At 39.7% G+C, this 17,191-nt stretch overlaps 1 protein-coding gene and 1 long non-coding RNA gene across 3 annotated transcripts in view; one reads left to right on the plus strand and one right to left on the minus strand.

Annotated features, from left to right (window-relative positions):
* The window catches only part of LOC122806742, a 1,208,783-nt gene that overhangs the window by 312,354 nt on the left and 879,238 nt on the right, over positions 1 to 17,191 (plus strand). The gene's annotated exons all lie outside the window — the stretch shown is intronic.
* The window catches only part of ECM2 (extracellular matrix protein 2), a 374,664-nt gene that overhangs the window by 226,583 nt on the left and 130,890 nt on the right, over positions 1 to 17,191 (minus strand). Inside the window, exon 3 of the mRNA XM_044077415.1 lies at positions 3,277 to 3,465. Coding sequence (XP_043933350.1) covers positions 3,277 to 3,465 — 189 coding nt within the window. The remainder of the gene's footprint in view (positions 1 to 3,276; positions 3,466 to 17,191) is intronic.

Raw genomic sequence — 17,191 nt, forward strand, 5'->3', positions numbered from 1 at the left:
ATATCTGACATACCAAGCATGATGCAGCAAGTTAACGCTGCTGGTAAGCTTATTAAAAAGTATTAGGTCTCACTCTAGTCCTGCAGGAACTCCAGTTTTAAAACGCATCCAAAAATGTACATTGTGTGTCTTATTCCTTTCATTTCTAAGGTAGAATTCTGAAGTTTGTCCCGAAGAATCTTATGAAAAATGTGTTAAAAGGCAATGAAAAGTCTGCATACAAATGCATTAACAGATAGACCTATCAAATCATAATAACCCAAATATGTAACTACATTTATTTAAATATGATCGATCTTTGTTTTTCAGATTATGTATGTAGCCCTTTAGTTTGAGAAACAACTCATCAACTCGAAAGCTGTCTCATTGAGATAGTCTCGTGTGTCCCATATGTTAACTGTAGTATATCTGTCAGGTACAGTTTACTTCACTGCTGTCACAGATTAGAGGTAACCATTATCTATATAGAAATTAGACTGTTCCCCTTTTTCAGTGATATAGTAATCCGGTTGTTATATATAAGTAGCAGGGTTATGAGGGGACACATTTCCCTGTGTGAGGTGCTAGGGGGCTTGCCCTTCCTGCAGAAATGCTTATTTTTATAAATTTACACTTTGTTGTGGACTTTATTGACAAATCGATACTTGTCCACGAATCCATCTTGTTGACAGCTTAAACTTGATGAGTTTGTGGTCAGTGAGCTGGTTGTTGACAAAATGAGCCAGACCCACATGTGAATGTATGTACATACATATATAATTGTGTGTATGTATAAAATATGTGTATAATATACTTTTATGAAAAGGGCAAGGAAAACTGACCACTCAAATTGCTAGCTACCTGTGCATTAAATAAATGTATTACATGATGGAAAAAAGCTAGTGCAGACCACTGGGACCTTACATTCTCTAACAGATCTTTACAGCCAGCACAGAATTTGAAATTCAATAAACTGTGAACATCTTGAAAAGTCATTTAGCAGGAAAATTTGTCCAATACAGAAATTCTCCTAAAAAAGCAAAAAAAAAAAAATGATTATTAAAAAAAAATAATGAAACACGAAATATACATCCTGCACCCAAATGCCTTGCTAATTTTGCATAGAAATATTAATAAGAAATAGAACAAAACAGGAGTCAGGGCTGTGGCTAACATTAAACACACTTTACAGTAATTAAATCACTAAAAATGGAAATTTATGTACATTGTCTGTTTAGGAACTATAAAAAAGCATCCAGTAAGGTAAAAAGTAATGTCCCAAACAAAGTGAAAGTATTAACTTCACAAAAAGAAAACAAGGCAGTTCAGGATAGAGAGAAAGTAAATAAGTTGAAATAAAAACATGCAGTTCAGGATAGATAGGAAGTAAATAAGTTGAAATAAAAACATTCACCATAGTAGCAGAAAGCAGCTCATTGGAAGCCAGGAATCAAATTACTTAAAACACACACACACACACACACACACACACACACACACACACACAGAGTGGAAATATTCTGCCAGGCATTCTTTGACCTGAGAGGTAGTTGTGAAAATATAGTACATAAAAATAAAGGCATTGCATGAATGCAAAATACACATTGCAACAAAAATAAAGCATACACAATGTAATTTTTAAGTCAGTACACATGCCATCAACTAAACCAGCTTAAGAAATTTCTTGGGGTGATGGGAGGAGCATTGCTACTTAGAATTTTTTTTTTTCCAGTTTTTGGGAGTTGCTACCAAAATGAATACCATAGAGAATATTTTTTAGGATATATAGTGTATCGTCAGCAAAATCAACTCAAATTGGGGGGGGGGGGGGTGTTCTTGAATTTGCATCCAGTATAATTCTGTGTCACCCAGAAAGCAGTGCACCTCTTTATGAAGCACTATGCAGTTGCTATTAGTCTATACCTCTGGATACGGTCATTTGCCAGAGCTTAGTTGAGGTATTGTGAAGTGCTGGCACCTATTTGTAATCATGATTGTGTAATAGTGCAAGCATTTTGATGGAAAAGTCCCTTAAATGACTGCCTTGAAAATTTAAGACCAATATTCCATACATTTACATGGTTACAATCCTACACAGCTGTCAGTTAGTTAAAATGAGCAGAGAAACTATTTAACATAAAAATGCACTGCATAACATATAATTACCGTATTAAGTGTAAAATTTAAACTGCAAAAAATACCACTGCCTATTTTATAAGTGTAATAAGGCTTTTGGGGGTGTGCATAGTACAGATATTACTGCACTCTGAACATTTTTCTGAAGCATTAGCCCAAATTGTAAGGCACTCGCCATTTGGGCTCATGTCTTGCAACACCTGTGGTGTGCAGAAATATCTGTACCATGTACACCAGCTGTTTCTTATTACATGCTTATAACACACACACACACACACACACACACACACACACTACTTAATAATCAGATTGCTGTAACTGAGATTTTGTCGGCAGCAGTAGTTACAATGCATAGTTTTCTGCTCTCGTTTTCAAAACAGATACTTTATCTACTTGTTTCCATGAATATGGAACTGTGTCCGTTCACAGAGCTAATAGTTTATGTATTTAGACTTTTATAAGCAATGAAGAAACCTGAATCTAGGATAATGGTCAAGTGTTGTATCAGCATTTTCATACATTTAAGTATATATAACTTTTTCATGTTTTTATCTGATACTGCCCAAGCCCTTTTCCCATCCACCCTTCTGAACACAGTATTGAATTAGTTTAGAATGCCAGCTGTTCTTAAATGCCCTTGGGATGAAACTGTCAGCTAGACACTCACATAAATTACCTGGATTTGTCTTCCTTAACCTTTTGATTAGGCCTGAAGTGTACGTTTCACTGTGAACTTGGAGCATTTGGCTTTTTTAATTCACTGTGAGGAGATTCTTGCAAATGCTCTCCATTGATTCTGATCGAATAGATTTCATTTTAGTTTTATTGCTTAAAATTGTCTGTATTTCACGTGTATACACAGAAACGCCCTCAAGTATCTATCATGTTGCATTTAATATAATCTTTAAGTACTTTGAGCGAGCAACACAGTCATACAAAACCATAACATTAAAAGTTAAAACAGTTTGTGTATGTATATGCATGCATGTACACATAACTATGAAACTACATTTTTTTTGTTATTTTGCTTGTCAAATCAGATAAAATTCATGCAGGCAAATGTTCAACAAAAGTTAATAAAAAAATCTAAGCACGCTCACTGTTTACTGTTATGCAGCAGTGGGAAGACATTTTTGATTGTGAAAATACTTATGTCATTACCAATTTCCTTGCAGATAGGACAGCATTCTCCATCTGGTGTCTCAGTCTGGGGGCATGTGAGAGTTGGGCACATCACCACATCACAAGCAGTGTTGCCATTAGTGCAGAGGCAGGTGATACAGGGTTTTGGGGACCAGACAGCATTATCATGCAGAATCATTCCATTACTCTTGCAGTGGCCTTTCTTTCCTGGAAAAAATGTAAACAACAGAGTAATAGTTCTTGGGTGTTCTACTAATGCCTTGCAAGTATCTTCTGCTGCTTGTACTTCCATGCAAAATAAAGTTTGTTAAATTGTTCTCCTGTTGCTTGGACTATACAAATTCCTAAGAAGCTTCTGAATCTTTAACAAACTATTATAATGTGCATGTTGCAACTGCAGTTTATTTTGAGATCTCGTTTTATTTATACATCTTCTTATTTATTCATTCTTTTCTTTTATTGAAGTATGACTTTTTTGTTGGCCAACTTGTCCATCTGGATCATACCTATTTTCTTTAGACGCCAGAAAAGAAAAAAATTTGCAAAGATAAATTTTCATGCTGCCTGTTTAGTAAACATGGTGCACAGTTGTCTAAATGCAGAGCCGTAGTTGGAGCTCCTTCTCGCTTGAGAAGGAGCACCAGGTTTTAAATCCCTCTATTTCTTCTCCTACCCTTACATTTATGTGGAGAGCATTCCACTGGAGAAAAAGTGGATCTGCTGATCTCTGCTTTTGACACCTTGTGCCCAGGGAAACTGCTCACTTCACCCCACCCTAGCTGTGCATTTGTCTAAATGTGACTTAAGGACTTGATAGTGTATGCTCTAGTCCTGTGCATGATTCATAAACAGCATGCTGAGCATACCTCTCAACCTTTTAGAGCAAGACATCTGGACAAAGCCATAAATAAAAGTGGGACAAAGGCCTAAAAACAGGGATAATTTTAAATATTGCTCTTACAAACTTAGAAAGTTGATAGAGTAACAGGTCTTGCATTAGCATGAATTTTCTGAAGGATATGAAGTCTGAAACTCAAATGTCTGTCATTATTTTCTAACATCAATCTTTAATGATTTGCCATTAACTTGCCAGAAAAACATACAATTTTATGAAAAACAGACCAAAAATATTACGCCAAAATCTGGACATTCTGCAGAAAATTGTATAGTTGAGAGGTATGAATTGCTGTCCCATTATGTACTGCACACCAAGAGTGAATATACACCACTGGACACTTACATAGAGTGCAACCTTTCTGATTTGTGCTACAGCTGTCTATAACACACACACAGGCTGCGTTTTAGGAAGTACTGCATATGCTGTAGATGTTTGCCTTGGGGCTGCTGTATAGAGGCACTTAGAGGGTTGCTCTTCTCTGCATATTTGATGCAGGGCATTTCATAGTTGTCATCCTTATTAGTCAGGACTGTGAGCAGGACTGATTTACATATGTAGATGAGGGTGTCTGTTTATGATGGTGATCCCTTTGGCTGGAAGATGGTGGTGTCACTGTTGCAGGGGTGGAATTGTGTATGGGTATACCTTTGTGGATATATACACAGTACTGAAGTATAAGATGTGTCAGTACATCTCTGTATTTTTTTCAGTTGATTTTAGACTTTTGCTTCAGATTTAGCCTGATGTTGCTGCTTATTTATGTTGTTCTGAGTAGAACATAACTTCTGCAAGTTCTACAAATGTAGGGGCAGTATTTTAGCCACCATACTTATATAGTTGTACTTACCTGAATTTATGCACCTCATCTGCCCTGTCCTTCCTAACCAACAGGTTTGTGAATTGTAGAGTACAGTGTTCGGGCACTTTTATGAATTGTACAAGGCTTCGCTATATGGTTTGTACTGTGTACCAGCACTACTATGCTTATGAATACTGACTCAAGTTTGCAATGACTTATTAATATAGCCATTGCAACTATCTAGCAAATTATAAGCTGCAATCACAAAAGTTTCACAAAGTGGCCTAAACCAGAAACTGGAATAAGTATTATGGTCCTTATTTTGGAAGCAAACTTAAAATTTAATGTCAAACACATCTGAACATTAGTAGTTGTAATATGTCTGACAAGAACTTAGCATTGCTGCAAATTATGATTTGTTGAAGTAATATACTTGGATGTTTTTTCAAATGTGGATTAGGCCAGCTATTTTTGGGGGGAGTTTGATTTGTTTTGTTTAATATACATTAGGCTAGCTCACCAGCACATGGGTGCTTTCCCACTTGCACTACCAGCATTAGTAGAAATTGAGTATTTTTTAATATCTTTATTATAGGTTCATAGGTGTGTACTAGGCTAATAGCCCTGGAGCCTTTACAAGCATAGCCCATAGAAGTGCCCTGGCATTATGCCGCCCAATGTTAGTTCCCAGTGCCTGTATCAAGTAGAGCCACTGGAGTGATCCCAGGGGTGAACTTTCTATTACCCATCCACTCAAGATTTCTGTTGAAGAGGGACAGCGAGGTGCTCTGCTTGACATGTATGGGAAGTCTGTTCCAGAGCATGGATAGTCTCTGGGTGAAGAACCTGTCCCTCCAGCATGTTCTGTCGATTGTGGTAATGGGGCTGAGGTCTCTGGAGTGTGTAGTGCGGAGGGATTGGGATTTTTTTTTTTTAGATGTAGCATTTCTAACAGCTGGATCAGACATGGTTTTGTAAGTCAAGCAGAGATCGCCTCTTAGTAGGCGATATGAGACAGAGAATAGCTGGGGTCTTTTGAGTCTGTCTGTGTAGGACGTGTTTAATGTCTATGATCCTCTTCGTATGGTACTTCTATGGCCTCTTCAGCTGTTGCAGGTATCTAGTGAGGTACATGCCAAATGGGGCGTTATACTTGATGATTGGTCTAATGAGGGAAGAGTAGAGAGAGAGAGACGATGGCCTCTTTCTTCCTGGATGAAAAACCCTTGGTAATGAGATGTGCCACATAGAAGGACTTTCTGACCACAGTGGCAATGTGTGGTGGTCAAAGGAGAGGTTGCTGTCAACCTGCATCCCCAGATCTCTTATAACGCCTTCAGTTTTCAGTGGGCTCCCATTGATGTGGTAATTAGTGGGAACTGAGTTATTACCAAAGGGGATGGCGACGCATTTTTTGGCATTAAGCTTAAGGCCATGGTTTTGACACCAGTTATTGGTCTTAGTGTGGCCTTTCTGTAGGGTGTCTGCATCACTTGAGCAGTTAATAATAGCTCCCAGCTTGCTGTCATCTGCGAACTTGGTCAGCCAGAGTCCCTTTGTGTTGGCTTGGACTTCTGAGATGTAGATGCTGAACAGGAGAAGACCCAGGACCGAGCCCTGTGGGACTACACTCGTGACTGGTTGGCAGTCTGACTTGGAGTCCGCTACTTTCACACTGTGTGTTAAACATGGCATTTTTTTAAAAAATGGGACATATGTAGACATGCAGTAATAGAAAACTAACCATAATTCCATTATTTCCTAGCAGTATACACGTTTTTAACACTTCATTCTTGCCAACATATTCATTGCTCAGTTCCAATCTTCCTTTAAATTTCACTAGTCCTTCTGAACATTGTTCTGCATGCATTGTTCTCACAAATGCCATTTATTTGTATGTAATTTGCTCCTTTCCCTTTTCTAAAGATTCCACCTCTGGTTCTTCTGTCTCTTTTAAAATACAATACTCAGTAATTTAGCAGTAGTTGAGTAAAATGTTGATTTTCTAGTCACTGCTTTTTTTGGCAGCCAGTATCATTCATTTTTTAAATCTTGCTGTGTCTAGGCAATTTAGATCTTATATCCCAGCTCAGAAATATATTTCATTATCCAATATTTCTGATAAGGTGTTCTGTAGTGAATTTTAAAATCTGCCAACTCATTACATTCCACAAAACCTGTTCCCAATTACCTCTCTGTTTCCCATCATACATCTAGTATTTGCTATCTACCTGAGGAAAATGTCTGTTTTCTATCCTAAATTTTCTTAACTTTGTAGCAAACCTTGGAGCCATGCAGGTGTCCTGCCACTATTCCCTTGTAAATTGCCTTTCCAATCTGTCTTCCCAGTTTTTTTTCTAACCATTTTGATTTGATTCTTAAGTTATCTTGCAACATATCATTCACCCTTCTAATTTTCCATTGTTAACTGCAGCTTCTGTTCTAGACTCAACTGAAAACTGGACCACAGCTGGTCTGTCACTTAGCACTTCCCTATTCCATTTGTTTTGCCTATCTCGTGTTAACAGTCCCTGGTAGGGAAAGTAGCCTATAACCTGTAGTAAAAACATCTGCCTTGCCATTATCCAACTCTTTTACCCTTCCCTTTCAAGTTATTTGCTCTAAATATATTGGTCCCTTTGCTAATTTACTCCAATAAATTTCAGCCACGGTTGCTTGTTTTCAATTTTTGCACTCATCCCTACTGGTAAATTTTCTTTTCTTCTGTTCCCATATTGGCTTTGTTTTTAGAATACTTTCTGCTACATTTCCCACTCGGGCATAATAGATAAACTCTCTGAACTAGGCATCAATCCATATGTTACCAGATGGGTAGCAAACTGGCTCACTGATAGAACCCACCTAATCAAAGTAGGGGAAGCCACTTCTAGCAGTAGACCTGTAATGAGCAGCATGCCCCAGGGATCGGTCTTGAGGCCTCTGTTATTCAGGATATACTTCTCTGAGATGCAGGCCAAAAAAAGTGGGCTATGGCTGAACAAGTTTGCAGATGACTGCAAGCTGGGCACGGTCAGCAATTCCCCAAGTGATGTAAACGTCCTCCAAGAGGGTCTCACCAAAACAAATGACTGGTGCCAGAAACATAGCCTCAACCTGAATGCCAAAAAATGCATCATCATCCCCTTTTGGGGAGAGTGACATCTCCACATATTATCACATTAATAACAATGTCCTAAGCACGCAATCAGTTTTGAGAGATTTGGGCACCCAGGTTGATAGCAACCTGACTTTTGACCACCATGTTGCTTCTGTTGTACAGAAAGCTTTCTACATAACCCACCTCGTAATAAGGGTATCTCATTCAGGGATATGGAGGTCATAACATCCCTGTATACTTCCTTTATAAGGCCAATTCTTGAGTACAATGCTCCCTTCGGCATGTACCTCGCAAAGCACATGCAGCACCTGGAGAGACCACAGAGGTTCCTTACCAGGAGAATCCAGGGCCTCAAACATCTACCCTACACAGGTTAAAAGCCATGCCCCTCTACTGTATATACAGACTCCTCATAGGTGACCTCTGTCTGGCATACAAAGCAATCTCAGACCCCGCCTTGATGGGACTGCTGCATATCCGCAAGTCAAGCGCCACTCGAGTAACTCGCATGTGTGACCTCAACCTGCTCTGTGACATCAATCAAACTTGGTGGTGGGACAGATTTGTGTCCCAGAGACTCTCCCATCTGTGAAATAGACTCCCTCTCTACATCAAGCAGAGTACCTCATTATCCCCTTTTAAGCGCAACCTGGATGGGAAACAAAAATGCACCCCTGGGATACCACCTGTGTCCCTGCTGGACAGGGGCTTGTCTAAACATTGGCTAATCTCTTGGCTAGGCTTATAAGAGCCTCAGGGCCAATAGCCTAGTAACTTCCTATGATCCTATGAATATTCTATACATTTTTTATTTTTTATCCTAAAGGGCCTGTATCAAAAAATCCTTTTTTTAATTTATTTCTGTAATGCACCACTTTTTTCATCATCATTCCTTTCCACTTTGATTTATAACCTTCTACTTCAGTTGTGATGGGTGTGTTTATGTATGTATTTTATATATATATATATATATATATATATCAAATCAAGTAATCTTAAATCAACTTATCCCACTTAACCCTTGCCTTTTCCTCTCCCAGATAAATTATGTTGACTCTCTATTGTCATCCAGAGCTTTTCCTCTGGTTGATAAAAGTATGCCTGACCTGGAAATAAAACTAAAGGAACAAAAAACATCTTCATTGCTTTTATCTTATTATCCATGTCAATAGTCAAGAGCTCCCAGCTTCTCAGTATTTTTATTATATTTTCTTTCGTCACTTCCCACATATCCTTTGTTGCCATTATAGAATCCTTTTAAATCCATACACTTAAATACTTCAGCTGAACTATTTCATGTATGGGTAGATAGTTTTCCACTATAGTCTTTGTTTTATCATAGGCTCATAGGAGGTTACTAGGCTAATGGCCCTAGGGCCTTTACAAGCCTAGCCAAGTTTATCCCCTATTCCCTAGAATAATGTATCGAGCAGAACTAAATCAACAACTACTGCCCCTATCCAAGAGAGACACAGGTGAAACTCCCAGGGTGAATTTGCAGTTTCCCATCTAGTCATCCAAATTGCACTTAAATGGGGTGTATGAAGGGCTCTGTTTCACCTGAATTGGACGTTTGTTTAAGAGAAGAGGTAACCAATGTGAGACATATCTGTCTTTCCAGAAAGTCCTGTTGATGTCACATACTAGGTTGAGGTCTTTAGAGCGAGTGCATCATGTAGCACTTGACTTTCGAATGTGCAGCATTTCTATCAAAGTAGGATCTGAGATTGCCTTATATGCAAGGCAGAGGTCACCTCTAAGTAGTCTGTAAGACACAGAGTATAGTGGCAGTGATTTCAGTCTGTCAGCATGTGACATATGCTGAAGAACCTGAATTTTCTTTGTAAGAAACATTTGAGGTCTCGCTAGCTGCTACAGGTGTCTGGTAAGATACATATCAAATGGGGCATTGTACTATATTATTGGCCTGATGAGGGAAGAGTACAAGGGGTTAAAACCTCTCTTGTTCTGGAACCAATGCCCTTACTTATGAGATGGGCAACATAGAAAGCCCTTCTTACCACTGTGGAGACATGATGGTCAAAGGAAAGGTTACTGTCAACCTGTGTGTTCAAATCTCTCACCGTAGATTGTGTGCATAGGGTGTTGTTATTAATGTGGTAATTGGCACGGACATCGCCCTTTCAGAAGTTTAAGCCTGGCACCAGTCGTTTCTCTATGTAAGTCCCTCTTGCAGGATGTTGCCATTGTTTGGGGACTCAGTGACCGCTCCCAATTAGCAGTCATCAACAAATTTTGTAAGCTATAGACCGTTTGTTTTTGCCTATATATCTGATAACTAGATTCCAAACAATAGGGGCCCCAGCACTGACCCTGTGGAACCCTATTTGACTGCGTGTTCTATCGGTGAGCCAGTTTGCAACCCACCTGACAATATATGGGTTGATCTCCAGCTGGGTGAGTCTATCCATGATGCCTGAGTGGGGAATAGTGTCCAAGGCCTTGGCCAGGTCCAGGTAGGCTGTATGCACATATTTACCTTTGTCCAGGATTTTGGTGACTGTCTCGAAGAAGTCCACCAAGTTCAACAGGTTGGATCTCCCTTTAACAAAGCCAAACTGGGTCAGGTGGAGGGTTTAGAGGTCTCCTGTATCTTTGTTGATAAGGTCCATGATGAGTCTCTCCACGGCCTTGCAGATGAGACTGGTCAGGCTTATGGGTCTATAGTTCCCAGAGTCAGTGGGAGGCACCTCCTTTATGCAACGGAATGATGGTTGCTGTTTTCCATTCTGCAGGGACAAAACCAGTGCTTAGGATATGGTTGAAGAGTACCCAGTGGTGCAGATAATAAGCCATTAAGAACACAACTTGGGATATTATCAGGTCCCACAGAGGCAGTGTTTTTGGCTTGGAGAGGGCATTTAAGACCTGCTCCTTGGAGATACTAGGTGGAGGGCAGGTGGGAGTGATTCTTTGGGGAATATGTAGTGGGGAGATAAATTTTCACTGAACTTGTCAGCTAGCAGATTGGGTATTTACATGGGTTCAGTATATGTGGTGCCATTAAAAAACAATTCTGCGCAAATCTGGGTTTTACTTTTAAGGTTTCGGATGTAGCCAAAGAAGGCATTATGATTATCCTTTGCCAAGGAGGCAAATTTGGATTTGTAGTTAGCTTTAGAATGCTTCGCTAGGCATCTTATTTGCTTGTTTAAGCTGAGGAGGAAGTGCTTCCAATTCAGAAACCATGCCTTCCTGCTCTTGGACAGCAATTTCTTTCTCTTGTATAATAACCTGTTTATGGCAGATGTCCACCAGGCAGGTTTGTTCTTTCTTGAATATCTTGCTTTGCACTTATCAGGTACTGCTGAGTCATTGCAGTTGTACAGATGTTTATACAAGGCATTTGTGTATATTCCCATATAGGTGTCCTTTCCATCAGTGAGAGCAGAGGCAATGACGCTATTAATGCCATCACGTAATAGGTAGTAATTGGCTTTGAAGAAGATTTTTAGTCTAGTTGTTGCTAATGGGGGTCAGGTATTATTTTTACATCTAATGAGACTAATTTATGATTAGACCTCACCAGGGAGGGCCGCACACATGGGGTGGTACAGTGATCACCCATGTTAATGAGCACCAGATCCAGAATGTTTGGACCCCTTTTTTGGGGGTCAACCAAACTGATCCAGGGCATTGGAGTTGACGAAGTGCAAGAACCTTTGGGCAAGTGCGTTAGTACATATATAATTCATCCAGTCTGTGGACGGGTAGTTAAAGTCACCCATGACCAGGGTATTCATTTGTATCTTGAGTGATTCACGTAGATCCAAGTAGGCAGTTTGGGTACCCTGGTTCATGGAGGGGGTCCTATAGCTGGTAATAACTTGGCGAAGAGTCCTAGCTACAGTCAGCTGGACCTGGAGTAGTTCAAGGGGATTATTCTGTTTATCCAATCGAGAAGTGTATTTATCTTTGATGAATATTGATATTCCACCCCCTTTAGTTGTCACACTTTGTTTGTGGTCTGAACGTGTGGAAGGTCTTATAACCCGGTATGGCCAGGGTGTTTTCCACAGCCTTAAACTAAGTTTCTGTGACTGCAAAGATGTTAGCATCTTCTAAGGTGAGGGCTGCTTCCAGTGAGTGCAGTTTCAGGTTTAGACTCCTAGCATTTAGCAGCATAAGCTTGAGGTCATTTTTTGAAGATTTTTTTACTTCAGGTATTCAGTTCTTGTGACATTGCCTAAAAGGGCACCATTGTGGAGGCAAGTGCCTTACCAGTAACCGAAATCCTACAGATGACAGATGAAGACCATCTCTGGCAAAACAGCGTGGTCTATCTACCATGTCATCCCAGCCTGACAGGTACTGGATACGCTTTGAATGACATCAGAAGCTAAGCCAATTGTTGAAGTCAATCATTTTTTGTTTATATTGTGGTATTATCTTAGGTGAGGGTAATATGCTGCTAAACGCTAAGGACATACCTGCCTGAGACACATATTCAGACAGGTCACTCTTGTCTCTCTTCATAGAGTCCAGTGAGGTATGTCTCAAGTCATTCACACCAACATGAACTATGATGGAGTCATAATGGTACTTGTTGTTGAGAGACTTGAGTACATGTGTGATCTGATGGATCCTGGCACCCGACAGACAGCTGACCATAACCTTCTCCTTGTCCAGCCTGGTGAATGGGATATTTTTGTGTCTCACTATGGAGTCACCTATGCCTGAAAAGTTTGGTTTAGGTGTGCTTTGCCTTAGGAGCTTGATAGGTGAGACACTGGTGCTTGTGGTTTTGTCTGTATTGAGTGCTGTAGGTACTGTATTAGGTGTAGCATGTTTGTGTTTCAGAGATCTCTGGTGTTTAGGTAAAATACTGGTGAGTACATCTGCCTATGATGGTTTATGTGTTGAGTGCATGATTTGTGCAGGAGGTGTAGTATGTAGGCTGACAATTTGTTCAGTATCACTGTTCTGTGAACAAGACAGCAAGGATTCCAAATTCTTAATGTAAATGCATCTTTCACAAACTGAACTTGAGTCATGTAGAAGTAGTGGGCTGTCAGTGTACATGAGGCAATTGCTACACTGCCTCAGGATACCTATGTCAGTCAAGTTGGCAGGAGAAATGGAGGAGAACTGACCAGCCATAATGCTAGGTAAAAATCTACTTTCTTTATTGGGGAGAGTAATGGAAGGATGTGATTTAATTTGGGGGCTAAATACTGGGTCTGTACTATTGGGGTTCTCAAAGGGTTTGAGTGTATTGGGGATTAGTAGGTTTTGGTTCAAGTGGCAAATGCTATAGAAAGTTCAGGTGAGGTGCTGTCCAAGCAGCTATGCATAATTTAAGGGACTCCTCAGTCAGAGCACGGGCAGCTACTAAGTGAAAAATCTTCTTTAGCTTTTGCGTCTATAACCTCCAATGGTTACACCCACTGCATGGTGGTATGCAATGGTGTGTGCAAACAGATGCCTCAGATTGCTTAGATGAAGATGGCAGAGCAGTGGCTGGTCGCCAAACTCTGCACAGCTGTTAAAATGAAAGCAAGCCCACGCACACACTGTGTTTATGTAGCAACTGTGAGAACCCTTTTATAAATCAACCAATTAAAAAGCTCAAAACCAAGCCCATGTCCAACAACCTTCAATCATATGGGTCCTTAACTTCAATTCTCCTACCACAAGGGTGCAGGGGGCCCTCTCTAAGAAATGATAGCTGGGATTAGTGCTGAATTAATACAATCAGAACTAGATTCAGCAAGTCTGGATTTAGTCTGTCCTACAGCAGACAAAGTGCAACAAAGTAGCAAAAAAAATTCAAATATTCAGCAGGACAATGAGAATGCAGTTGAAAAGTGCAAAATACAATGCGATCTTGTATTTATTGTTTGTGGAAGGCAAACAGCTGCCTCGGATTGCTCAGATGAAGACAGTAGAGCAGTGGCTGGTCACCAAACTCTGTGCATCTGTGTTAAAACAAGAGCAAACCCGCACACATGCTGGGCTTATGTAGCAACTGTGAGAACTCTTTTTTTTTTTAATCAATTAACCAATTAAAAAATTCAAAACTGAGTCCTGGTCCAACAACCTTCAATCAGATGGGTCCTTAACTTACACTCTCCTTCCACAAGGGTGCAGGGGGCCCTCTCTAAGAAAAAATAGCTGGGATTGGTGCTCAGTTAATACAATCAGAACTAGATCCAGCAAGTGTGAATTTAGTCTATCCTACAGCAGACAGTGCAACAAACTAGCAAAAAACAACTCAAATATTCAGCAGAACAATGAGAATGCAGTCGAAAAGTGCAAAATACAATGGAATCTTATGCATATTGTTTGTAGAAAGCAAACAGATGCCTCAGATTGCTCAGATGAAGAAAGCAGAGCAGTGGCTGTTCGCCAAACTCTGTGCATTTGTATTAAAATCATTTGTTTTATATCATGAAAAGACTTGATGGTGTCTCAAAATGTTCCACAACACCAAAATGTTCTATTCTGGATTTATCAAGTAAAAAATTATATCACCTGTAAATAAAACTAGCTTTTTTTACCATACCAGCTATATCCTTAAATTTGAGTCCGTTATTTTCTTTGCTAATGGTTGTTGATCTAAATCAAATAATAAAAAGAAGACATCTCTGTCATGTTCCTCTGTTCAAAACATAGCTTGTCTGAGAGAAACCCTCCTACCTTAAATTCTCTGCTTCATTTCATATATTCTCCTTCTTATCTGTATTATTCTGTAAGGGAATGCAAATGCTGCCATTGCCTTTCTCATAAAATCCTAGCTGCCTCTATTGATTGCTTTCTCTTTGTCAAGATTCACCAACAATAGCAGCCATTGTTCTATTAATATTGTCCAATGATTGCCTCCCCTCCATAAAGTCACATTGATTCGTATCTGTCACATTTGGCCAAACCTTTGCCATTTTCATAGATAGCATAGACATAAACACTTTATAATTATGCTTTAACATTGAAATCAGTCTGTATGAAGCTAAGTCTGAAGGGTCTCTTAACCCTCATTGGTTAATACAGTCACTACAGCTTTATTCCAAGACTGCTTCCTTTTTTAAAATAGTGTTTAACAAAACCTTCCAGATCTTTATCACTTTCTTCATTCCCAGCCTCCACAATTTCACAGGAATATCATCTGTTCCTGGATGTATTATATATCACCATTTTTATCTCACTCCTTCCTATCCTGCCTGTCACTGTCTGATCTTCATCTTCCTCTAATGTTGGTATAGTTAGGTCTTCCGTGAATATTTGGATTTGTGCCTTTTCCTTACCCATGATCTTGTAAAATATAATTTCTATCCAATTTAACCCAGTTATTGTACCCTGGGGAACAGTGTATTAGTTCTGAGTTCCTTCTAATAAATTCACGTCTTTCATTCCAAATATTCCATTATATTTCTTCAGATGTCTAGCCTCCTTTTGTTATTCCTTTGCTTTTAGTTCCCTGATACATCCTTACTATTGTAAATCCGGTTCCAGTCCCCTCCATAAATAATATTCCCTACTGAAAACTAATTAATTCGCCCAAAGTTCTCTTTATAAAGCGCTATTAGTTTCACATAATCTTCAGATTAGCTCTCTTGAACATACATTTCCAACTTGCAACTTCAGTATACATTTTAATGTTTGGTAGGCCGATCTTGTATTCAGTTGCTGCTTTTCATGCCTGTTTGAAACCATGTTACATTTTTCCAGAAGTTTATCTTTAATAAAAGTGCTCAGAAAAACATAAAAATAAATACATTTTCAAACCTCCCCAACTCCTTTTAACTCGCAGCAAACATACACAGAACTATGTATATTTTCCAAAAGGCAAGTTACCTCACTATATAGGTGCATTTGCCTGAAATAGCTATACTCTCAGGCGTTACCTGTTTTAAAGTTAGGTTTAATGATGCTGAAGTATGTTAGAGCCTGTGTTCCATTCTGCACCCATAGCATCCTTTCTTGTCCCATCTCAGCTTCCTTCCCAGATGTGTGGAAACTAACTTACTTGTTCTCAGCTGACTGATTAGAAATAGCGTACTGACTACTCTTAAATGAATAAACTGAAATCTGCTCTTGTTAGTGCTGAAGTACTAAGGCTGCAAGTACTTGCAAAATCATTAGCATGTCGCAGTGTCACACATCCATTTATTTTCACTGAAGTGCTTGCCAGTTCCTCTTTAAATACTAATTGTGATGTTTCTTATACAAATGCCTCAAAGCACATATTTCATGATTGATTACTTGCAGTTTGTAGACTTACTGTCTCCAGTGCAGGCTCTTGCTGACAAGGAAGAAAATGGCTAGCAGCTTAACAAAGGCAAGAAACTGCCCTTTTCAGATTCAACTTGTGCAAACCGACAACATGACAGTAGTTTATTACTAGATCTTACCCTTTATGTTGTGAAGCATTGAGTGTTTACCAATATGTGCAATAGCGTTGCACTGCTTTCTAGTAGCAACACACATCCTAGGAGTACTCTGCCATCTTGTGAAGACGCTCAAGCAGAGCTCTTCCCCTGCCTCATGAGTGACCCCTCATTCCAGAGATAGACAGATATTCAGTCACTGGGGCAACCTGTTCTGCAATCTGTTTGTCTCCCGTTGCAATAACAAATGCAGCAACTACTTTGCCATGAATCCCCCTCTGGGACAGCCACCAAAGGATACACTGTCACAGCAGTGGCTCCTGGGCTCTTATATGCTTACCCACCCCCTACCCTTGATACCCAGATATCAGATGAAAACAGTGAATTGCAAGGCATCCTCATAGCACCCTGCTGCCCCAAACAGATATGGTTTTTCCCTTCTATGGCCTCATCTCCCTGACACTCACATCTGGAAGAAGATCTGATTTCATAACCCCTCCAGGAAACCTCACCGAGACCTAAACAATTTGAAACTAACTGCTTGCTCTCTCCAGTTCCAGTGATGGCCAATGATAGCTCTATCCCTGTGGAGGTAGTCAGAATACTAGTGGCCTGTCCAAAATGTTCTACCTGTAGGATTTGTCACATTAAATGGAAGAGATTTATATTTTGGGCTAGCCCACAGAGCACGGACCCATTTGCAGCTCAAGTTTCACACAGTCTACATTTTCTTGCCTTCCTCTTTGTCTTAGGCTCTAGTTTTTACTCAAAGT

The sequence above is a fragment of the Protopterus annectens genome, chromosome 7.part0 (genome assembly GCF_019279795.1).
Source record: "Protopterus annectens isolate FY-2018-M chromosome 7.part0, PAN1.0, whole genome shotgun sequence".
In the NCBI taxonomy this organism is placed as follows: domain Eukaryota; kingdom Metazoa; phylum Chordata; order Ceratodontiformes; family Protopteridae; genus Protopterus; species Protopterus annectens.